This window comes from Cibotium barometz, chromosome 52 (genome assembly GCF_041138505.1).
Source record: "Cibotium barometz isolate CiBa-2024 chromosome 52, ASM4113850v1, whole genome shotgun sequence".
Lineage (NCBI taxonomy): Eukaryota > Viridiplantae > Streptophyta > Polypodiopsida > Cyatheales > Cibotiaceae > Cibotium > Cibotium barometz.
In genome coordinates, this window is record NC_141097.1 from 23,331,203 (window position 1) to 23,356,979 (window position 25,777).

A 25,777-nucleotide genomic window follows, 5' to 3' on the forward strand; every position below is an offset into this window, starting at 1 on the left:
AGATGCTACAGTGGTTCTCACATCATGGGATAGACATTGAGCGGTTGCCACCTTTTCAGTATGATCAGTTTGCTCCACGGGGTTACCTCTCTCTCAATGAGAGGAAATGAGAGAGGACATATGGCAGCACTACATACAGGAGACATGGACAGCACCAGAGAGCCCACTACCACCGAAGATGCTGTATTACAGAGACCACTTTATGAGCATCTCAGGAGATGGGTTTATACAGCGACCGCGGTATATGGATGTATACATGCCACACAGCTCTCGCGTTGCTATTGGATAGCTACGAGTCTCATCACATCAGCTAGAGATAGAGGTTGGGAGAGCGGCACGGGTTCCCAAAGCTGAGCGGATATGCAAATTGTGCCGCGAGGAGGTGGAGATTGAGGATCACTTTGTATGTAGATGTAGAGCCCACCAGGGAGTCAGAGATAGATATGCAGGATTGTTTGAGGAGCACTCTTCACTACATCAGTTTATGGAGGCCTCGGACCAGCGACAGCTTGGCAGATTACTACTAGAGCTTCATAGTTCCCGAGAGAGACTCCTCTAGACACCCGCTCCCACTAGGGGTGGGAGACAGTCCCAGCTCACAGATTTCTTCCAGAGAGCTATGCCAGTGCCAGCTGATGTACCACGTGGGGTGACCGCACAGAGAGTAGAGGAATTGAGAGCCAGGAGGAGACAGACAGACTGGACATAGAGCACCCCGACTCCGTCACCGAGAGATAGCAGCTATCCGGATGAGACACCAGATGGAGACACAGGAGAGGCTAGCTCGCTTTCATTCAGACTCAGGATACATGTTCACGCCACTCATAGCCCCAGCATCGGCGATGTATGATATCTTATATCCCTCTTATGGCACTGGATGGAGTTATACATAGATCTGCATAGCATGCTTGTAGCTGTCGGCTGCTCTTTATGCTGGCGCCTTGCCCCCACATAGGTTGTATTGGGTATTCTGGGTTTTCTCGTGTATATAGTAGAGTTACACGCCTCTCTCTCTCCTCCTCTATTGCTATATTTTTCTGCAGTGCACTTGCTCTTGTGTTCTCAGATTTTGTCTTCATCTCTGCTGCATATTCTGATAAAACAATGGACAACAGTTGCTACATTAAAATTGAAAAAATAATAAAGAGCACTTGACAACATCACTGGGGCCGGAAAGCCCCCCCCCCGGATACTGTTGTATTTCTTGGAGTATTTATTTGTACAAGTTTTCACGGGCCCTAGGTCAGATTTCTCCATAACAAGGAGTGAGTACAACTGGTAAACAATAAGATGTTGTCGGTGTAGACCAAGTCACAGGTAATCTCCCATCTTCACTGGGTGAACACCTGCCCTCATTGGTCTTCCGAGACCGTGCACCAACAGGCACGCTCGTACTAACGCCTGGCAAGGAGAACACCGCGGAGGGAGCAATACCTGGTGCTCCTGAATCAGCTTTGCTCCTAGTTTTCCCTCATATCCAAAATGACCTTCACTGGCTCCTCCAAAATATGATGGCGCAGTCAAGTAATCATGGGAAAAAGTCATCGTCTTGATGGCCTTACTTAATGAAGGCAACATTTAATTTTTAATTATTCAAACAACATTTAATTTTTAATTATTACTGAATCTGAAAAAATATGGAGATAAATACTTGACAAATATTCAATTCCTAGGAGAGAAGCTCCTCCGCTTTTGATCGCATTCTCAAATTGTAAGCAGATCCTGGCTACAATAGATGTTGGGAAGCAGCTGGTACAATTGAGGGTACAATCAAGTACAATTGGTACATCAAGTATTGTAGGTACAGATGCAGGTACTACAAGTACAGCAGGCACAGATGCATGTACAACAGGTACAGTAGGTACTGCTGGTACTATTGGTACAACAGGTATTGTTGCTACTGTTGGTACAAATGCAGGTACAGTAGGTACATCAGGTACTGCTGGTACAGATGCAGGTAAAGCAGGTGCTGTTGGTACAGATGTAGGTACAGTAGGTACAGATGCAGGTACAATAGGTGCTGCTGGTACATATACAGGCGGGTACAGCTGGTACAGATGCATGTGGGTACAAACCAGTAGGTGCAGCTGGTATCGATCCAGGCGGGTACAAACTAGTACAGATGCAGGCGGGTACAACTGGTATATATGCAGTCGAGTACAGCTGATAATAACAAGGTGGGTACTTTCCTTCAATCACACTCCCATCAACCCTCCACGTGTGGGGGGAAAGAATTACCTCATGCAATAATAACTATAATGTTATTAATAATGTTGGGCATCCACATGAGAGCAAATGTCCAGCCAATATTAAAATGTGTGTGAACACCCAACCTTATAATTATTAAGGTTGACAATACTTAAAGGATTTTACATTTGAAAAGGCAAGAAAAAGGGTAATACTTACCACCTGTTCACACGCCACATCAACTCATTAGCAAAGAGCACACCATGGTACACTGGGGGTGTCCCCGTCCAGTGTACTGGCACGACATAGCTGGAAAACACATGAGAACAAGTCATGCGAAAACAAGTTTATGCATGCAAACATAAATGCATGTGCACATTATCCATGGGACTGTCACTCCATGGTAGGACTGATATTTGTGCCGACCTTGTCTATGGAATTGTCACTCCATAGGAAGGTTAGTGCCAGGACTTGTGTTCGCCTACGGGATAAGACTTCACATTTATGTCGCGCCAATTTTGTGCCCGACAAGAAATCTTTGTACAAGTTTCATGAAAGGGAAATTTTGTCCATTATAGACGCAGTCCTAGTCATACACGGGTGGCAGCAAAAAGGCTCCCGTCCATATGGCACAAAACTAGTCACACACGGGTGGTACACAACTGGTTCCGTCCATGTGACACCAAATGACTAATCCTTTCACATGGGGCACTGGCGTGGCCACATGTGAACATGGTACAAATCTGGCCGCTCTATGGAGTGACAACCCCATAGAAGTGGCTCCAGAAATGGTGATGGACCAAATGGTGACATATGCTGATGTAAAACGCTGATGAAGTGCTGATGTAAAACGCTGATGATGTGCTGATGTAAGCGCTGATGTAAAACGCTGATGAAGTGCTGATGTAAGCGCTAATGTAAACACTGACATATGGACTGTAGCACAGAGGGGTATTGTCCCACGGTGTGGCCTGTAGCAGAGGGTGGGATGCTGTCCCGATGTGTGGCCAGATATAAAATGTTGATGTGTTGATCTGAAGAGCTGATAAAGATGAGGCAGATGATGTGGAGTCCCCGGCAGCAGCAGAAGTGGTACCGGATATGACAGTGAAGTGGTTGGTACACCGTAGTGAATGATGAGGCTAAGCTAAGCTATATATACTGAGGGAAATTGCTGGTCGGTGAGCCTAAAGGCTGTCGGCCAGCAAAAAAGACAAAAATAATGAGTAAAACCAATAAATGTCCAAAAATTTTTCTTTTAAGGGCTGGACAAAAAGCTGTTTTCACACATCCTGCTAATAACTAACTCATATAAGCTCCATATCATGTTAGATGGGACCTCGAGATGTTGTAAGCATTGTAGGAGCCAGGCCCGAGGCACTGTATCAAAAGCTTTGCCGAAGTCCAGAAAGTAGCAGTATAGTCAGTGGCCATCAGCCTTGGCTTGTTCGATGATATCTTGAAGCATGAATATGTGATCTAGCGCTGAGAAGGTCCTCTTGAATCCTGCCTACCCCGATGCCCTGTATCCCTCTCTCTCTGCCAGCGTCTTGAGCTGAGACTCAAGTATAGATCCGTAGAGCTTTGCCAAGATATGGCCGATCATTATGGTTTTGGAGTTATTAGGATCCATGGGGTCTCCTGCCTTATCGAGAGGCGCAATAATGTGTGATGACCAAGTGGGGGGGAAGCCCTTTGAGAGGGCCCTATTAAACATATGGGCTAGGAGGGACACCTTGGCATAAGAGAGGTGAGTCTTCACTACCATGTCTCCCGTGAAGAAGGTGGATGTGGGAGGGGGGGTTGGTGGGGGTATGTGGTATAATACGTGTGCATATGAGTGCCAGATGTGTGGGTCTATGATGGGGGTGGGTAAGTGGCATTCTTGGATCCTATGGCAAGTCTTGTTGGAATTCCCGCTCAGGAAGAGTCGGCATAAGTCCTCGTGCTGTTTATGACAATGTGCTCGTTCCTTGCAAGACGAGTAAGGTACTGGATAGTCCATTCAGCTTCATGCTTCTGGATTTTTCTTGTAGCTAACTCATGCAAAAGATGTACATGTGATATTGCATTTGTTGTCATACCAAGGCATAGTGCGTGTGTGGGCTTTGGCAGCGGAGTGGCGGGTGTGTGGAAAACTATCGATGGCGGATGTGTGGATGATTGTTGTGAGGTGTGGGTGGTGAGGTGTGCACATGGGTCTACATCCAATGACAACGATAGAGGTGATTTGGATAGATAAGATCACAATCATGGGTGAAATCGATCGGGGTGTAGTGTGAGTTGGGCGGTGCTTGTGCTGGGGTAGGTGGTGTGCATATCATAGTCACAGGGGACGGCGGGGACGGAGCCTAGGAACATTGGGACGCCGAAACGGGACGGCGCAGGGACGGGGACGGACGGGGACGGACGGACATCCCCCGACGGGCGTTTCAAACAGGGGACGGCGCAGGGGACGGCATAGGGACGGGGGACGGCTGTCGGGGACGGCCTGTGCGGGGACGGTAGATAGCTGTTGCGCCCATTTCTGGCCGTTGCGCCTGCCTGCCATCGTAGCCGTTTATGGCTATTGGGCTTGGGCTCTACTAGCCGTTTATGGCTGTTGGGCCTTGGCCCTCTCTCTCTCTTGCCTATCTATATAAGAGCCCACCTCTACAAGGCTACAAGCACACACAAGTTCATTGCTCATTGCTCAAGCTTCTTGAATCTTCTCTCGAATCTCTTCCAACTTCCAAGTTCCAAGCTCTAGGGCCTAGGCTCTCACCTCTCCCTCAAGCCTCTTGAGTCTTCCAACTTCCAAGCCTCTAGGCTCTCTCTCTCTCTCTCTCTCTCTCTCTCATTCCTCAAGGCTCTCTCTCTCTATCTCTCTCTCTCTCTCTCTCTCACTCCTCAATGCTCAAGAGTCAAGCGGCAAGCCATCTTCAACCATGGCATCCTCCTCACGTGCCGGGGCTTCTCGTAGAAGGACAACGGGATGGACATGGTGGGAGGAGGTAAACTACACCACATCCGTTCATGGAGGCGGTTCTCGGCCATGGGTATGCAAGCTTTGCCCGTACCGGCGAACGGGTGGCGCCGACAAAGTGCGAGCCCACCTCTTGCATGAGAGTGGGCATGAGGTGAGGTTTTGCACGAATGTCACGCCCGAGAAGAGACGGGAACTTCTTGACAAGCTTAGCATCTACGAAGGGGTCGAAGCGACAAGAAGGACACCACGAGTGGCCGTGGATCCCGCGACGATGGGGAGAGGAACTCAAGCCTCTACCATGGAGTCATGTGGTGGATCGGGATCATGCACACCATCACCTTCGCCATCAAGTCGGAATGTTACACCATCCACGACACCGGCACCCTCCATCTCCACGGCCTCTCAATCATTACGTGGTCCATGGCGACAATCTACAGCCACATTGTCTCTAGGAAGAGGAACCGACTCGGGGTAGAGCGTGCCAATGACCTTGTCTTCGTCAGCGCGAACTTGCGAATGCTTTGCAAGAGCATGACCAAGAAGGCAGATTCCTTCACCGAGTGGGAGATGAGTCAACAAGAAGAGCAACGGGAGGATGAGGTGCAGGAGCAGCATGCCAGTGAGGATGAGACTGAGGATGAGCTTGATGCTTCTTTGGCAGCCGCACAAGCTACCCATGACCATGAGACGAGCACTTCACGTGGATGATCATTCATGGATCATGATTCATGGGCCTTACTACTTAGCTCTAGCCTCTAGCCTCTAGTCTTCAGCACTTTTTTGTCATTGACTCATTTGAGTCCGTCCTTGTATTTTGCCTCCTTAAGGCTTAGTCCTGACTCCTGAGTCCTGACTCTTGAGTCATGACTCATTTTGTATCTACTTAATTATTAATATGACTCAAAATCTTAGCATTTTAGTGTAAATTTGTGCTCATTTTTATGTGCTTCCAAAGTAGAATAAGTGCAGAGTAAAAAATTTTAAAAAAAAGTATTTTTTGAGTGCCGTTCCCTCCCCCGTCCCCGTTCCCTACTTATGGCCGTCCCTCGTCCCGTCCCCGTCCCCGTCCCCCGTCACCGTCCCCTGTCCCTTGTGACTATGATGCAGATAAGGGTGAAGGCGAGGTAGTTGCGATCGGCACTAAGCGGGCATGGTGGGATGGTAAAGTTAGATATCAACCAGGCTAGTTCCGATGATCCCATAAGATAATCAACTATGCTGGTGTCCCCCTTGTATGGAAAACTAGTAAGCCCTCGTGATGCAGGCCACCGTGCCATCCCATTATAGATAGCGAGGTTGTGTGGCGTTGTAACTTGGTTGAACACAATGCTAATCAATACACTTAAATACATCAAGATTTAATGGACAACATGCTCAATACAAGAAGGAATTTGTTTAATTGATAAGAGACACACAATGAGGCGGAACGGCCGGTCGCTCCCTCAAATAAAGTATATTGATCTTGGGAGAATTAAGTACATAGTGTCATGGGTATTTTCGACCAGATTTCCATACCAATGCATATGAATATTGTTGTCGGTGTAGACTTGCAGCTCACACTACCCTCTCAAGTGCCTGTGTTCCCTACCATCTGCTCTCTATTGTTCCACCAACACATGGTAGCAACAATCTGCAAGAGAGCACTTAGGACAAGAGAACATGTCATAGGGTATGTAATCATGGAATCCAGTTCCTCCCTCCTGCTACTTGCTTCCATATTTAAGCATCATAGCTTACCAATTTTAAGTAGGGTCGATGATAGTGGAAGTCTTCGCGATGGAAGCGTTTGGAGTGTTGAAATCTTCGATTTATCATGATCCTTCGCGACAAAAGTCTTCAAGAGGATGGGAACCTTGGGAAAGCTTCCCCTATGGTTCAACTTGAGAAAGGAGGGCTAAAATTAGACTTTTCACCAAAAAGACCAAAAATTACAGCAAAAATAAGAGCTGTTTTGCTGAATTTCAGTCATTGGGAGTGTGGGAGAGTGAACACGACGTGGAAACACTTTTGGAAGCTTGAAAAACACACTAGCAAGCTTGGATATGGAGTTGGGAAGGAGAAAGTGCAGAAAATACAGCCAAAGAGGCCTCATGAAGGGGGCACCTACTTCTAGAGAGAGAGGGAAGAGAGATGGTGAGTCTACACCGACAACACATTGTTTGCAATACTGCATTCATATGCATTGGTATGGAAATCTGGTCAGAAATGCCCATGACACTATGTACTTGATTCTCCCAAGATCAATATACTTTATTTGAGGGAGGGGCTGGCTGTTCCGGCTCATTGTGCGTCTCTTGTTAATTCAGCAAATTACTTCTTGTATTGAGCATGTTGTCTATTAAATCTTGGTGAAACAAAAACAAAATTAGCATTGTGTTCAACCAAGTTACATTGGTATCAGAACATTTCTGACCAAATTCACATACCCTTTGTAGTGTTCTCTTGTCCTACGTGCTTAAGTGTGTTTAATTAACTTGATGGTCAATCATACAAAAGATACATGCTTCCTATTATAGATTGTAGCTTTAATTTTGCTCATTTTTCTCGTCTCTCCCTTCATGTCCTCACCTATTTGCTTACATCTCTCCTCCTCCTCCCTCTCCCCCTAATTCTAATTCCTCCCTTGTTGATGTGGCATTTTCCCCATTCAGTCCCCTTCAAAATTCCATAAGCTTCCTGTTGTTTTTGTTCTGGTTTACGTTTCTCATGACATATGTTGCATGGTTAAGTACCACCTTGAGGCAACCTGTATTATGCTGTTCTAGTGAGCTTCTCCCCACAGGAGGGAAGTGACAACCAGTGGGAGCTTATGTACAAACATAGTTGAGGGTGGATCATGAATTTTTAACACCTATATTGTGCCCTGTTTTTTATGGCATGTGTTTTGACGGTTGTGTCAGTGAGAGGTCTTGCAATTCCATGTGGGGTTTCTTGATTCTTACAATGGGTTTATATTCTCAAGAACTTGATCTTTGTGGATACTTGAGATTTCTTTTGTTGAATTAGAGGCAATGTTTGTATCTTATTGAACTATCTCTCATGTGAGCTTTGTATTATTGAATGAGAGGCAATGTTTGTACCTTGTTGATTGTAGTGAATTGTCACATAGTTGTGTAAAGCTTTCTTTTGCACTCATCTTCATTCTCACAATGGGTTTATATTCTCAAAAACCTGATCTTTGTTTGTTTTTGGGGCCAGAGGCGGTATGTACGTTGGCTTTGGTGGGGAAGGTTTGGTGCATTTGTGACTTTGCTACAGCTGGTGGGAGCAGCATATCTGACTTTTTCATTTGTAAAAAGTGCTTCCGCTGGCACAAACCGTTGCTATTCAGGTTGGGCTTAGCTGTATGCCTTTTCTCTCTATCTTCATTGGACTCTCCATTACGATATTCTAGTAGTCTTCTTAACCTCTTATTTGAACTTTGTACTGCGATTGCAGCTGGTGGATGGCATCGCGGTTTGTTTCTAGCTTTGGCTCTTGCAGCATGGGTGTTGACAGTACTGCAATGTTGCATGGGGTCAGATATTTTGGCATGGAGTTCTTTGTATGCAAGGCACAGTGAGGCTTGGAGAGCCTACTACCATGAGATGTTTGACTATGGGATTCGAGAAGCCCTTTGCTGTCTTGGCAGGGCCAAATATATGTTAGTGTTTGATGCTATCACTATTGGTGCTTAGAAAATATCTTGCTTTGACTTTTTAAAGCATGGGTTTCTCTCTGCAGTACACGAGATGAAGATGATGTAGATTCAGTGGCAGCAGTTTTAGGTGATCTTGTTTCATATCGAGCTGCTGGTGCGAGCCACTTAGAGTTTCTTGCAGGTAGATCTAGAATCCTCTAGATAGTAATACTCTACATACTCCAATGAAAAAACCTCACAAAAGAAAGCTCCCAAACAACTCCGACACACAACAAAACTCCCAAACAACCCCGAAACCAAACAAGCGCCCCCCCCCCCCCCCCCACCCCCCCCGGGCGGCCCAAAAAAAAAACCACCACCCCCTTCGCACCCCTCTTCCTTCTCTCCCTTCCCCCTTTTACCCCTTGTAAAAAAGAAGAAGATGCATCTATTAAGTGACAAAATCATGGAAAAAAAACATGATTAAACTACTAGAGCTGAGAGATTAAAGAACAGTCCAAGACATGATCTAGAAGAGATGGTCACTTTGCATTGTGAAGGCTTCATGATGCCCCTTGTTGTCCTCCTTTGATTCTCCATTCTCTTCACCTTGATCTCCATACTCTTCATGCATAATGTAGGCCTTTCAAGCCTTCTTTAGAAAGAAACAATCTTTCTCAATGTGTCCAGGTTTGTGACAAAAATCATAAATGATGAAGAGTTGTACTTAGCCTTCCCCTTGTAGCCTTTGTTTAATGTGTAGAGAGCCACTTCATTTGAAGTGTTGGACAAGGTGTCCTCTTTTGCTTTGACCTTTAGCTTCTCCTCTTCCTCCAACAGAGAAGCTTTGTAAGCCTAGCGGGGCGTGCAGTGATTTGACAGACCGAACCACGTTTCCAAGAGAGAAAGATATAGAGACAGAGGTATATAATTCAGCCGTATTAGCGGACATGCAAATTTCACATTGTGAATTTTTCGTCCGAGTTGCGGCCAGTTGATATTGTGCTTATTCTTTCTATCTTTGGCGGTGCATTTGCTCTATCAACTACTTATTTGCTATACTAATTCTTTCTATTTGCTACTTCCCTTAGTGCTAGGCTTCATTATGGCTGAGTCTGCCTTGCATCCCCGGAGGTTTGACAGAAACTCAGTACGAAGGCCTTTGAGTGAATATATGCTCTTATGTGTGTGTGTGTGTGTGGAGTGCGTGTGTGAGAGCATATCTTGATACAAAGTTCTACACCCACTATTGGGCACTGACGACGTTAGTGGGGATGTCGTAGTATCTAGTCCATACTATGCATAATGTAGTTGATAGTTATATAGTCTTGTGGGTTGACTACCATGAGTATATAACATGCACGTTCCTAAAAGGTGAATTTGGGCATGTTCCTGGATTCATCTAGGCATATATATAGAGACAGGGGGGAGAGAGAGAGAGAGAAGGGAATAGGGATCTTGCACAATACACCACACCGCTATCAATGAATACAAAACAAACAGATATGCCGATGTAGGATATCCAAGTCGATGTTCTAGGCACGAGATCTCTAATGCCGAGCATATCACGAGGACGACCCACAAGTATCCCTCACCGGACTTGTACCAAATCCCATATTCAAATCCAATGAATCCAAGTCCAAGTCCAAATCCAAGTCCAAGTCCAAATCCAAGTTCAAGTCCAAGTCCAGATCCAAGTCCAAGTCCAAGTCGAGATCCAAATCCAAGTCCGAGATCCAAGTCCAAGTCTAGATCCAAGTCCAAGTTCCAAGTTCTAGTTCCAATCCAAGTCCAAGAATCACTCACTCATCCCATGAGTAACCTCCACAACTCCTACAGCCTTGTCGCGATGAAGAAAACCATGGAAAAGCTCTTTCTGGTAAGAAAATTGATATAAACTAGTTTTCGAGCGATAAAAACCTCCAAAAGCAATTTTTAGGGTTTCTGAAATTTTTAGGATTTGTGAAATTTTCAACCCGTACAGCCCTCTGCACATGCCCGTATAGTTCGGTACGGCTGTACGGATCCGTACAGTCGTACATACAGATGATGTTGTGGCACTGTAGTTGATGGAGACACTTTGAATCAGCGGCGGGCAGCGATGAAAAAACTCCATGATTTGGTTCATAGATGATGATGGAGAAGTTGATCTTCACGCTTCAACGAAGATGGTAACGCGATGAAGAGGTTCTTCTTCAAATTGATGCTCAAGAGAGGCTCATGCTTCTTTTATACTTTGGGAAGCCTTGCTTTTTGCCAAAAAGTCACGCTTTGCTTTGCTTTTGCCTTTTACTTTGCTTTTGGCCTTTTTAATAGTAAAATATTACTGAACTTTAGTCAAAAGTTCTTGTTTTGCATTTCTAGCTTCAGGGCCTTGCTTTTTGGCCTTGGAGTTGCTTTTTGAAAAAGCGGCTTTTAGCTTTTGGTCCGGCTTAGTCTCCTCTTTCCAATGGTGACCTTGAATTGCGGTCAATCTTGTTTGACTTTTTGCTTTTTCTTGCTTTTTGACCAAGAATGGTGCTTTTTCTTAATCAAACCTTATGGACCCTATCCCCGTGTCTTCTTCCACCTGTCTGGTGGACTACAAGTGTTCCAAGCACATCCATTTGTTCCGTGTATATCCATGTGTTCCAAGTACATCAAGCTCTTCTATATGTTTCAAATATATCCATATGTTCCCAATACGGCCATATGTTTCAAGGTACTAGCCCCATCTGTGGAGCTTGTGCATCTGGGCTTTCCCCATATTTGTGGTGTCATCTGCTCATCTTGCAACATCTCAATGCGTTTTCTTTGATCAATAGCTTTATTCTTGATGGTACTTCTTCTGGGCCTGTCTCATGTGTTAGATATAATAAATGCATACTTACCTTCTGCAAAAACTAGACAGAAGCTAGTCAACAAACAAGTATGCATCATTCGCATCTACTGGGTACTCCAGGTACTGGCCAAGTAATCTAGAGCCCAGTGGACTATCACATGCCATAAATCCAAGCATCATCCACACATCAAAAACATCACATAAAGTCAAAGAAATTCAAACATACATCAGTATGCAATGCATAAGTAATGATCCTCTTATTCATGGATTGTCTTGTTTGGTTTCATCGGAAACGGTGCCGAGCTATGTATCTCCTGAGAGAAACCACTCAGACTATCGCTCAAGGCCATTTGGTCACTAGGACCACCCGAGAGTCGCTCAAGGCGATCTAGTCACTAGGACCGCCCGAGAATTCATCAACACCATCTGGTTGCATTGAGCGCCTAACTATGAAATCCAATACAGCCATCTGGGCCATCTGGTCGCAATGACTGCCCAACTCTGCGAAGTCCAATACAGTCATCTGGGCCATCTGGTCGCAATGACCGCCTGACTCTGCGAAGTCCAATGCAGTCATCTGGGCCGTCTGGTCGCAATGACGATCCAATTACGAAATCCAATACAGTCATCTAGGCCATTTGGTCGCAATTACCACCCGACTGTGAAGTTCAATACAGTCATCTGGGCCATCTGGTCATGACTGCACGGCTGCGAAGTCCAATATAGTAATCTGGGCCATCTGGTCACAATGACCTCCCGACTGTGAAGTCCAAGATATTTGGCATCGTTGCCGTCAAATCTCATTTTGGCATCGTTGCCGTCAATGGGTCATTTGGCATCATTGCCTCCCATATACAAATCTTGCTTCTTGGGCTATCGAGAATCATTATAAGCATAATAATGATCAATTCCAGTCGAATATATATATATATATATATATATATATATATATATATATATATATATATAATGAAGAGGGCCAGAGGTACAATCCCTCTCTTGAATCTTCTTGATCGCAAGTGTAAATGGAAGGGCAAGTGAACATGGAAAATCTAATCAATCATGAAATCTGAAAATACACATAAGCATGCCAGATAAAAATAAGATGACAAATCTGCACAGTACACCACACTAGGGGTCAGAAGATGGGCCGACCCCGCAAGAGGACTAGCAAGAGAAAGAGCAAGAGCAAGACTTAATTGCACAATGGAAGAGTATGGTGTATTATGAGAGAGATTCACTTATATGTACATGGCCATAAGTGTTCACACTTAAACTATGGCCGACTGGGAACTTTAGGCTCATAAGAGGCCTAATGCTACTACAATGACTTCTCTCATAATATATCCATGAATTACATCACTTAGTAATTCATCCTAACTTTCTACCACGTGCTCTTGAAGCGGTAATTGCAATAAATACTTCGTCACACCATTATGGGTGACCGTCCAAGTTGTAGCTTTGAACACCATTGCTTCATATCTTGAATGTATGACCCTTTGGTGTATCTATCTTGACTCCTTGATGTAAGATAATGGTGGTAGTTCTTGTTAACCCTAGGAATGGGTTAATATTCCCCCCTTCCTAATGGCGATCACGTCCTCGTGATCGCGTCCTCATGATCACGTTGAAGACCTTTGTGTGGGGAGAATGGAAAAGCTTTGTCGATGGCTTTGATGTTCAGTGACGTTCAATGATCTTTGTTCCTCTGAAAGGAATAAGAAAATCTAGTTAGTGAATGAAAAGGTTAGTGGTTTATTGGGAATTCCTAATGGGGTTGGGGGGCTGGGGGTTTTTTTGCGAATGATTGTAATTTTATATTTGTGTGAGCATGTTGTTTTTTTTTTTTGGGGTGTTTTTGGCTCACTTTGTTTTTGGAAATCATAAGCAAGGTTATATGTGATTTGTGTTAGTGGGGATGCTAAGTGTTGTTAATAATGGGAGAGGAGAGGGAAGGATCCGGAGGAACGTAGACATAATCGTCAGAACGAGATGCCCCCCCTCCCCCCCCCCCCTTTTATGGTTAGATTACCAAAAAGGAGTTTGCTTCCAATACAACTTTGCGGGTGCCTAGGGTTCATCACTAGCTGCACCTGTTTCTTCCAATACAATATGAAAACAAGAGAACATAACATAAATTGAATTTGCTGACAATTCTCAGCTAAAGTGAGCATTCCCGGCATCAAGCACATGCAGGACAACTATGGACAGTCCATAGCACTCCCACATCAGCTCGGGACAACTCAACATCATCGTCTTCTTCCTGTCTGGCTCATAGAGCAAGTCGACCAGCCCTCAAAGGCTGTTTTCAGCAGTCAACCAGCCCTGAGTAACCTTAGAAGAAAACGACCGGCAGCTATACACAAGCCTTCAAACCCCTGATCAAAAGAGAAACTGTCTAGATGCCCCCGACCAGCTCTTCCTCTCTGTTTTTATCCTCTGTCCAGCCTCTGTTCATGCTGTAAATCAGCCGGCCAGCAGTGGAGAACATGCAGGAGAAGTCGGCCAGCAGCTCCCATGCACCTAATAGATTTTTTTCGCGATAGAAGGCTGTAAACAGCTTGTAGAATCAGTCGACCAGCTCCCATGCATCCGGAAAAGCAGGTGCCTCACATAAAGCTGGGGTATTTCTCAAGATTAGAGCTCCTCTGCCAATTTTAGCTCGCACGTGTGCTTTTTAGGTCCAGAAGGGGGGCACCTACTTGAAGGAGGCCCAAATAATGTCCAGTGCCTAGCTTTTGGCCGCCACATGTATTAAATAAATCGTGCTCAATGTGCACTCATTTATAAGTTATCCGGTCACTTATAAGTGAGTGTGAACTCGCATCAATAATTATTAGCATGTGAACTCATAAAGCTGTAAATTGAGTTTTTGGGGATACTTACCACCTGCAAAACACACGTAGACCACCTGTCAGTCCCAAACAAGTGCGCACATTCACGTCCACATGGTGCCTAGGCGTCCCCGGTCCCATGGACAAAACAGGTAGAAATCTCAAGCATTGTTCAGGCAAACAAGACAAGTCATCCAAAGATAAAATCAAAGTCATGCACACACATGAGTGCAGCTAGATTGGAAGAAACACCCATCTGCTCACTTGTATCCAATAAAATGTCCAGGGCTCATGATCCTTCCGGAACCTTCCCAGAACATAATTACAAAAGATCTCCAAGATAGCTAGTCCCAGGAAATTTCGTCATGTCAGACTCAATGGGCCATACATGTACACTATGTCAGGTCCCATAAGCCACACATGTACTATCATGTCGGGCTACACCAGCCATACATGTACTGCCATGTCAAACTCCATATGCCACACAGACACACCATGTATGGCTACACCAGCCATACATGTGTCATGTTAGGCTCCACATGCCACACATGAATAGTAGGAAAATAGAAACTGTAAGGAATTTTGTGACACCAAGACGTTGATATTATACCTGTACTTCAAATATATGTGGATGAACCACTTCCTCATAAGCTCGTAGTATATTTGGATAGTCCTTGAAGTACTTCTCTGACATCCATTTCGCATCCAATAGCGAATAATTCTCGAATTCCAAGAGGAACTTTTTGACCGCTACCTTTCTTGTTTTTCTCATAGAATGAAACTCAATCTGTTGTGGCTCTTCCACCCTTGGTGGATCCTTCAATACAGGCTCCTCCTGTGCATGGTTTCCATAAACTGTCATGGAAGGCATTATATATCCTCCAGTGATCTAAAAGGTCCAATTGATGACATACATGGTCTTGGTAATTTGAAAGGTCCATATACCATCATTCCCTGACTTTGGCAAACCAATAGCGAATAATTCTCGAATTCCAAGAGGAACTTTTTGACCGCTGCCTTCTCTTTTTCTCATAGAATGAAACTCAATCTGTTGTGGCTCTTCCACCGTTGGTGGATCCTTCAATACAGGCTCCTCCTGTACACGGTTTCCATAAACTGTCATGGAAGGCATTATATATATCCTCCAGTGATCTGAAAGGTCCAACCGATGAGTTGATCTTCTTGGTAATTTGAAAGGTCCATATACCATCATAAAAGTTCTTAAAGATTCTCAGACTTTATCAATAGGAAAATGCTCGAATTTATCTTCTAGATATTGTGGTCCATTTTGATTTATACATCGGAATGGCACGGTTGCATATGAACTAAAACTATCTCCACATGTTAGAGTTCATCTAGTCTTTCATCTCATTAGATTGAAAGGAAAACTGGGAGGTGAGAATAACACAGTTACTCCTCAAGAACTCGTTGAAGTCGAAGAATTATCTTATGTTCCACATGAACCTGATAAGGTACTTGAATTCAGGGAAAGGAAACTGTCTCCACGTGTTAAACTATCTCATTAGATTGAAAGGAAACTGGGAGGTGAGAATAACACAGTTACTCCTCAAGAACTCGTTGAAGTCGAAGAATTATCCTATGTTCCACATGAACCTGATAAGGTACTTGAATTCAGGGAAAGAAAACTTTGTAGTTGACTAATCCCTAAGGTTAAAATTAGGTGGAAAGATAGGGATATAGAGGATTCGACTTGAGAGTTGGTTGAGATTGTGTCGTGTATGTCCACCTCGTATACCTGTTAGTATGTGTGTATCCATCTACATGTGGTTGTATAGGTGTGAACACCCCTTGTTTGTGTAAGTGTGCCTACTATGTGCGTGAACACCCTCTCGTCTTGATAAGATAAGTGTGTGCCATGTGTCATGTTCTCCATATGTGAGTGTGATTTGTGTGAGTCAAAAGATAAGGTTTGCAACCTATAAAAGCATGCACTTGGTGTACTTCATATCATAACAAGCAATACAATTCTCATTGAGTCGTGCAAACACTTGAGCATTGGAGCATTGTCTTTTTCTTCTTTTTCTCTCTCTCAACAAACTCCAATATGGAGCTTTACCCTCCTTAGGGTACTGGAAGCAAACCTTAAGTGGTATCAGAGCCACTAGCCTATCGTTGTGTGTACCTTGTGCGCCACGCATCGTTGGTTTTGTTGTCTCCGCCTGTGCAGCCTATCCTCCGCTACCGCCGCCCGCCTGGCAGACCCCATGATAGGGTGCCGGCTGGGCTGAGCTAAGCACCACCGTGCAGTCGGCCAAGGACCCCGGCTGAGCCACCCATTCGACCAAGCAGTGTCGGACGCCCTTACGCCTTACCGGGCCAAGCCCATTTTTCGCCTCATTCGTGGTGATTTTCTCCCTCTGTTGCTCCAACCCGGTTTTCCCCTTCGCATTGCCCGTCACCAATTTCCTGTCGCCGACCTGACGGTTTCGCATCGCGTGTCACCGCCGCGCTACCCAACTGCTCCGAACCCGGTGGTTTCACATTGCCGACTTGTTGTAACTCGCGGGTGCCCGGGGGACTAGGCATAGTAGTAGGGGAACCCCGTTTCCCCCCATGGGGAACGGTGGAACACGTTCCCCCATGGCCAGCATGAAGGGAACGATGGAAACGGGGGTCGAGAACATCCGTGGAACGCCAGGGAACGACTGGGAATGCCGGTGGAACACGAGATGGAAAGTTGGGCTGCCGTTCCCCCATGTGGGAACGATGACGTGGATTTTTTTAAAAAAAAAGTAGAAGTCCGACGCCCGTACTGTTGTCACCTTTTGCTCGTCGCTTTTCGAAAGTTCACCGACCTGCAGGTTGCTCGATGCCCGTACTGTAGTCGCCGACCTGCCCGACGCTCGTCACCTGCAGCCTGCCCGTCACCTGTGGGCCGTGGCCCTGTACTGCTATCGCTTGCAGGCCCTGCCTGCCTGCCCGTACTGTTCTGTACCAGGCAGTACATCTAGCCGACCTACAGCCTGCTCCAACTGGCAGCCAGCCCTTAGTCGGCCCAGCCTCCAAGCCCCTAGCCCTTGCCATGTATAGTGTACACTACATTCTACTACAGTCTACAAGTCCACAACAGTAGTACACTCAAGTTCACTACAGTCTACAAGTCCACAACAGTAGTACACTCAAGTTCTCAACACTGTGCCTAGTACCAGCCTGCAAGCAGCAACAGTGCAACCTGCCTGGGCCCTGTGCAACAGAGTGATCAAGACTCAAGTTCAACAGTTTACATCTTTACAAGGCAAGACAGCAAGCATTTCTCTTTCTTCTCTCTATTTCTTTGTTTGAACTTTTGGTGTTTTAAAAATTACCTATGTCACAATCTGGACTGCACAGTCTCTCCCCATTAAACAATAGACAGAAAAAGGACTCATTTCTCTGTAATGGTTAACTTTGAAAGTCTGTTCAACTTTTTGTCCGAATTTACAGAAATCATGGCTTACTCGGGTTCAAAGCGATCGGCTTTGAATGCTACTTGGTGGGATGAGGTTGAAAGGCTAGAAAGGTATTCATCTAAGGGAAGTGCAACACGATGGGAATGCAAGCAATGTAACAAAGAGAAGTCAGGAGGAGCAAACCGTGTGAGAGCTCATCTATGCCATGTAAACAATGAAAAGCACAAGTGAACAAATGCCCAGGGACAACACCTGAAATGCGTAGAGAGCTTTTGGCAAAGTACCCAAGTGAAGAGGAGAAAGCATGTGCACGAAAGAAACCGGCAATTGATGCATCTTGCTTCAGTAGACATGGGGAAGATGTACACTTGGGAGATGGACAACAGTATGGAGGACTTGGGAGCTTTGTATTTTCCCAAGATTCGCACTCTATGGGTGCAAGCTCCGGCAAGTAGCAAATCTTGGGAGTAGCTTGGGATCCCCGCAAGAAAGAGAGGGTAGATGCAGCTATTGCAAGGTTCTTTTATCATGATCATGTAGCATTCAATGTTGCCAGGTCTCCATATTTCATTGAAATGGTCCAGGAGATTGCACGGTATGGCCCAACATACAAGCCTCCTTCGTATAAGACACTACGCACCACCTTGTTGCAAAAGGAGAAAGCTGCAATTGAATATGCTCTAGAGTTTGTGCATGAAAGTTGGGCAAAGAATGGTGTGTCACTTATTGCAGATGGTTGGAGTGACACTCGAAAAAGGTCCATTCATGGCATGGTTGCTTATTCTCGAGGAAGAATGCAATTCATTTCCTCACATGATGCTTCCTGATGGTGAGGCAACAAATAGAGCAGCTGGTCTTAAGCTTGAAGACAGGTATCCGCATATCACATTTAGTCCATGCTTTGCTCATTGTTTGAGCAACTTATTGAAGGATGTTGGCAGCTTGCCATGGGTTGATCCACACATTCAAAAAGGCAAGGAGATAATAAGCTTCATTCAAAACCATCAGTTTATTTTGAATGAATTCCGCAAGAGATCGCCCAAAAAGGATCTCTTGAAGTACTCAGAGACACGCTTTGGTTATAACTTTCTCATGATGAAGAGGTTATCCAAAGCGCACTTGCCTTTGAAGCAGTTGGTTGTATGCAATGAGTGGATGGGATGGGCTCTTTCTTGGTCAAGAGCTGGCATAGAGGTTGCAAGAACCATACAAGACTTCACATTTTGGGATGAAGTCAACACTATCAATGCTATGATGAAGCCGATCATGCGCTTGATGCGGATTGCAGATGGATGGGAGCCATGCATTGGCAAGGTTTATGAGGGGGCTGACCGAATGATCGAGAAAATAGGGGAAATGGGCTTGTCTGATGAGAAATATGTAGAGTTTCGAGAATTATGTGAAGCACGATGAAATGATTATCATTCTCCTATGCATGCTGCCGCGTATGTCTTCGATCCCTAGTTCCAAGGATGTGGACAAGAGGCCGATGATGAGGTGATGGATGGTTGGGAGACAATGCTTTCTAGGTAGGTTCGTGATGCACATAAATGAAGGTTGGTGAAAGACCAACTTGGATTTTATCGCAGCAAGTTGGGAAAGTTTGGATTGGCTGATGCACAGAGAGAGAGGTTTAAGATAGGGGCTGCTTTATGGTGGGAGGATTATGGGGCTCGTACACCCAGCTTAGCTTCAATCATTGGCAGTAAGGATCTTGTCTCAAGGTGCAAGCTTCTCTCCGATTGAGCAACTATGGAGTGTGTTCGGCCATGTTGCACCCAAGAAGAGGAACAAATTTGGGACAAAACAAGTCAATGACTTGATTTTTGTAAGTGCTAATTTGCGCTTGCTTGGTGATATGGCTTCTCCCAAACCAGAGAAGTTTATATTGCTAGATGAGGAGTCCTCGGATGATGAGGAGACACATGGACTTGCAGATCTTGGTCAGGATGGGATTGAAGATTTGGATGCTGCAGATGTTGGTCTTGATGATATGGCTTTCTTGGATGACATAGATAATAGTCTCCTTGATGGCATCACTGGCAGTAGCCATGTATGATATCTCCTTACTATTTGCATGTCACCTTGAGGCTTGGACTTTGGACTTGGATTGTTTCTTTTATCTAGGTTGTGGGCCACATTTTGTGTTTTTTGTCACTTACGTCATGTATGATGTGGGCTAATTTATTTTGACTTTTGAGATTTGTTCAGTGTTAGTATCTAGCCATGCAAATTGTGGTGCACTAGACTTTAGTGTGTCTCTGATTTGGTTATATAAATGAGCATTATATAATAAGATATATTGTCATTTTTAGTATCTAGGTCGTTCCCTGTTTCCGTTTCCCCTCGTTCCCGTTTCCCCTTTTTCCCGTTTCCGTTTCCCTAGTGGTGCTTTCGTTCCGTCCCTGTTCCCGTTCCCGTTCCCGTTCCGTTGCTACTATGGGACTAGGGCCTTTGACACACTTGTCGATACCATCAAAGCATATTAAAACATTTAAACATGGCCACAGCCTTAACATATATCCATCATCACTTTGCATAAAACATAAAAGCTGGACAAAATATCCACAAATGTTGAAAATGGAGCTTGCACATGTGACACCGCATAGAGGCTGGAATGGGCCGACCTCCCCCTTGGAGTATTTTATTACCCAAGGAGAATAATTTCATGTACAAGCTTTGAGGGCCTTACTCTCCCTACGGGAGACGCCGGATTATCCATATACAAATGCCATAACACAGCCCAACACGAGGCAACCAAGCTGGAACATAGGCTGTAGAAATGCCGAGCCAATAATATAATCCATATACCTCCGTGTAGGTATTGATTCTTCCCCCAAAACCACGGGTCTTCATGCAATAGAGCTGGTACAACAAGTACAACACTCCATACAACAAGTACAATGGCTTGTACAGGAGGTACAGTGGTTGGTACAGCCGGTACAATGGTTGGTATAGCAGGTACGACAAGTGCAAGGACTAGTACAGCCAGTATAGTGGTTGGTACAACAGGTACAAGGGTTGGTACAACAAGTACAATGGCTAGAAATCATAATAAATGATTAAATACCCTTGCCTTCAATATTTCTTCGCGATGGAAGCCTCCAAAACTGTCCCTAACAGCCGGTATTCTTCATGGGCAACCTTCAAGAGAGAGAGAAAGAGAGTAGCCATCATTAGGGCAGCCTCTAATTGTGGTAGAGGCTAGTGTGCAGCAAGAGAGTCCTTTTTAATGAAGAGAGAGGGCTCCAATTTATAGATTTGGGCCTCCCATGAGCTAAAATGGCAAGAGAAGGTTACAATGACAAGTGGAGAGCCACACAATAGCAGGAGTGACAAGTGTGAGGCCACTTGTGTCACTTTGATCCACTTTCTAACAAGTGTGAGGCCACTTGTCTCACTTTGGTCCACTTTCTTGCCACATGTCCTAATCTAAGAGATGGGTCCTTCCATAAACATTATCTCTAAAAATATCCCAACTGGTAGACATTCTGTCTCATAGGCACTTTGCCAACTCTTGGTATCTGCTCAATTCGAGATGTAATGACGCGAACAGAATTTCCATCGGAGTCAGGCCAAAAATAGCAACTCTCCTAAATTTTAGGAGTGTGGTCCTTTGTATTCTAGGATAATCCCCCATTCCCAAAGCTTGTACTTTCCAAATATTTAGACATCTTGGAGTCCACCAAACCCCTTTCATACTGGGAAATGTCTAGGTTACTGATAGTTGTTCTCTTGTTGGCGGGTCTTGCCAACCAGCCCCGACTGTCTTGCTCCTCTCCCGACTCCTTCTGGCCTTGTGCACGTGCTTGTTGTACCAGTCCTTGTACCTGCTGTACCAACCATTGTACCTACTGTACTAGCCATTGTACTTGCTGTACCGGTTGAATGGAGAGCTGAACCTGTTGTACTAGCTCTATTGCATGAAGACATGTGGTTTTGGGGAAAGAATCAATACCCACAAGGAGGTATATGGATTATATTGTTGGCTTGGCATTTGTACAGATTGTGTACTGGCTGAATTTTATGGCTGGCTCGTGTTGGGCTATGTAATGGCATTTGTATATGGATAATCCGGCATCTCCCATGGGGAGAGTAAGGCCCTCAAAGCTTGCACATAATATTTTGTCCTTGGGTGATAAAATACTCCAAGGGGGGGTCGACCCATTCCGAGCTGTGCACCTCTCTTTCCCCCCCCCCCCCCCCCACAAGAAAAGATCCTTTCATTAGTTATAAAAAAACGCCCACTGGGCTACAAAACCCCTCTCTTGCTCATAAGAAGGCAAAGCAGAGATGCAATCAAGGCAACTAGGGAGACTCTCCCTAGGTGCAAAAAAGTACAAATAAAAGTACACATAACTGAGAGGCTATATCATACAATAGGAGGGGGGAAAATCCAAACAGGTGGCCTGTAGTGCCAGCGGCGGGGGGTACCCGCACGTAGAGTATAGAAGGGGCCGTTGCACCAAGTGGTGTGGAAGGCCTGGCGCCGCAAGTTCGCTCGATCCGAGTCGCCCCGGATGCGGTCATACTGTCCTCACAGGGTGTGATCAACTCCTGCGAGATACTCCGAACAGTCTCTGCTCGGGCTCTCAAGGTGAACCATATGGTGAGGCTGCTGAGGAGCTCCCATCGTAAATCCCTCTCCTGTGTCCAGCCGGCGGACGAGAAATCCGGTGAAGGAACAAGGCGAGGCTGGCCCCTAATGAATCTGATGGCCTGGCTGTCCTGCTCCGTCTCGTATCCCAGAGCAGGCCCTGACGAAGTCGACCTCCCCTTAGCCGCCAATGCTCCGATGCAACTGGAGAGACCATTCTCCTTGCAGTCAAAATATGCCTCCCCAGCCGAACAGTGTACTGGAAAAAGGTGATCTCTGTGGCCTTGGGGGACGCATAAGGATCCTGCCACTTGTACTCGCCAGGGTCCCACTGGAGCCGGGCCAAGGGGCGCGCAACATATGCCCATATGCGCCAATCAGAGTCCACATCTGCAGGGTCTGGATCAATATGCCACTTCCGAGAAGCGGCGGCCACTACCCGTATCCTCTGAAAGATGCACTCTGCAACCAAAGGCGACTCCGCCTCCACTTTTGAAGTCTGCCCTCATCCTGTATCTCATAGTAGAGGCATCTACCATCCTCAGTGCAAGCTCTGACAGCAATCAGGATCTCCAATTGTGTAAAGGCTCCCATCCACCGTGGGGCCGTTGGCTCGAAAGGCGTGAACCACTCCTCAGTGAGTGCCTCCTGAATGTCATCCCTCATAATTAGCCCCCCTTTGAAGTGACTCAGCCTCTCCGCCTAGATCTCCTCCGGGAGACTGCAAAAGGCCTGCCAATCTCCAAAACTGCGTGGGCCTGCCGCCAATGGTCCCCAGGCTAGACGAGGCCGAGAACCGAGCATATGACCATGCTCTGTGCGTATCGCGGGGCTCCAGATGAGCGGTTGTTTGGCCCGCTCATCACAAGTGGGAGGTCTCTGAGAAAGCCCCGGTCTCAGCAGCTCCCAAGCTCGCAGGATGCTCAAGGCAAATCTGTCCTCCCATCCTCTACTGAGGCCTGTCCTCCTCATCTCTATGAAGATCCACCGTATCTCTGCCTCCTCATCTCTATGAAGATCCACCGTATCTCTGGTGCCCAAGTGCCCCTTGTTGGGGGAGCTCTAGCCTGCAGCCGCTGAAAAAGAAGCTCCTTCCAAGGCTCATCGCCTGGAAGCAGCCCCCGAACAATAAGCTTCCCCAACAAGGCTCTACTCTGATCAGCTGGATCTATAATGCCCAAGCCCCCCTGGGCTAGCGGAAGAGTAATAACTGCCCAAGCAACCTTAGCCCGGGCCGGCTGACCATCCCGCCCAGACCAAAGAAAGTTCCTGATCAGCCTCTGTACCTAGCTGATGCAAGAGCTCGAGAAAAGCTTCTTCCGAATGCTCAGAAGAAGCGGGGTGATCTGCTGCTCAGGTGACAAATCAAGTCCAATCTGGCATCCCAGATACCGCACTGCTGTGCCAGGAGGAATCCATCTAAATCTCGGGTCTGGGCTCCATGCCGGAGCGGGAGCGCTACTGATCCAAAAAGCCATTGTCTTGCGCCAATTGATCAATGCTCCCGAAGCCAAACCAAAAACCTGTAGCGACTGCTCTGCCCTCTGTAGATTGGCCTCCTGGCCATGCAGAAACAATCCCGTGTCATCAGCAAACTCAGAATCGAGCAGGTCCTCACCTCGGACTGGAAGCTGGAGTCCTCTCAAACCAACCTCCTCTGCTGTTAGATACATGCTCATAGCCTTTGCAAAGAAGAGAAAAAGGAACGGGGCAAGAGGGCATCCTTGACGGACTGATCTGGTCAACTCAAACTCGGCCCCCGTCCTCCTGCCATCAACACCCCAATCGACTCTATCGTATGCCTTCTCAAAATCGAGAAGCATCACGACCAAGTCCTCACCGAGAAATCTAGCTCGGGCCGTCGCCACTCCAAGGAAGGGCTGGATCCTCAAACTCAAGGCCTTTGCTAGGACCTTGTAGACAGTATTGAGGATCGTAATAGGCCTCCAATCCCGAATATCATCTGACACTCCCTCCCCCTTGGGGATAAGAAAGATCAAGCCCTCTAAAAAGCTTTGTGGCATCACCCCAGTGTCCAAAACATACTGAAAGCCCCTACGGAGTCCTGTCCCCAAAAGGTCCGAATAGTGCATAAAGAAGGCAGGCGTCAATCCGTCCTCCCCAGGGCAACTATGACGCGGAAGGACCCTCAAAGCCGCAACAAGCTCATCCTCTGAAAGGGGCTGAAAAAAGAGCTGAGCTCGATGAGTCCATGGGCACACTGGCCTGCTGCATCCAGGTCAGAGCTCTGGCTATCATGCCATATATGCTCTCAATGTCCTCAGAAAGACTGGGATCTGTAAGTATCCTCTCTGGGATCCTCAACTGCAAGCTGGTCTCCCGTGTCCTCTTCTCCAGTGTCAAGATAATTGGCGCATGGTCTAAAAAAGAGGTGCCAGCGAGAATGCCAACGGAGCCACCACGCTCCCCGAACCTGTCGCCCACATAGAAGCGATCAATCTGTGATAGATTAGCCCCTCCCTGCCGGGGATCCAACCAAGAAAAACTAAGACTGTCTTGAGAACGAGAGAAAGCCTCATGCTGCCATGCATCAGTGATCCGCAATGTCATACAAAATCGCTCCCAAGCTGCAAGCTCCGTGCCGTGCACTGTAACATGACTGCCTCCCACCCTATGGGCCGGGTCCTCAAGCATGTTGAAGTCTCCCCCAACACACCAATGTGCGGCCTCGGGCAATGCATCTGTAACAAGGGTCCAGAACTCTGCTCTGGCACTAGCATGGTTGGGTGCATAGACATTGAGCACACCAAAGTGCTCATCGTGCATCCTCAGCATAACATACTGTGCTCTACCAGGCACAATGACCCCGCGATCCACAATGGCCTGCCGCCATACATCCGCAGTGACTATACATACTCCTCCCTGCCCCCCCCATGGGGCCAAAACCTGCAGACCAAAATGTGTCCCATCTACCAGGCATCACCGAAGCATATCTCCGAATCCTGCTCTCACTCAAATGGTGCTCCTGCATCATCAGAATATCAATACTGCCCCCAACCAGGTATCTCTGAAGCTCCTGCCTCAAGCAACCACGATAACGTACATAGTGTGCGCCGCCAAGGCCCTGTACATTCCATGAGATGATCCTCATGGATGACCTGCTGAGGTGGAGGCTGTCTTAGCCATACGACGGACCTTCGCAAGCGGCTTGGATGGAGAGTAGTGCCCATCCGAGCGGCTACGAATCTGCCCACCCGGTGTGTTGCAAGCGTCTCGGACCAGGCGCCAGTGGCCGTGTCCCATAGCGATTGCCTCCCGCTCGGAGAGAGAAACCTCATGTATGCATACATAGCCAGGGTCTCGTGCTAGGTCTGCCACTA

General features: G+C 46.4%; 1 protein-coding gene across 6 annotated transcripts in view; it reads left to right on the forward strand.

Moving 5' to 3' along the window:
* LOC147608970 (lipase class 3 family protein) overlaps nt 1–25,777 on the forward strand; it is a 96,176-nt gene that overhangs the window by 50,499 nt on the left and 19,900 nt on the right. For all 6 annotated transcript variants that reach the window (XR_015264368.1, XM_086788546.1, XM_086788543.1 and 3 more), the window contains exons 2-4: nt 8,354–8,486; nt 8,594–8,798; nt 8,879–8,976. Coding sequence is in view for 5 of the 6 variants with exons in the window: in XM_086788546.1 (XP_086644672.1) it covers nt 8,354–8,486; nt 8,594–8,798; nt 8,879–8,976 (436 nt within the window). In the remaining variant the exon portion in view is untranslated. The remainder of the gene's footprint in view (nt 1–8,353; nt 8,487–8,593; nt 8,799–8,878; nt 8,977–25,777) is intronic.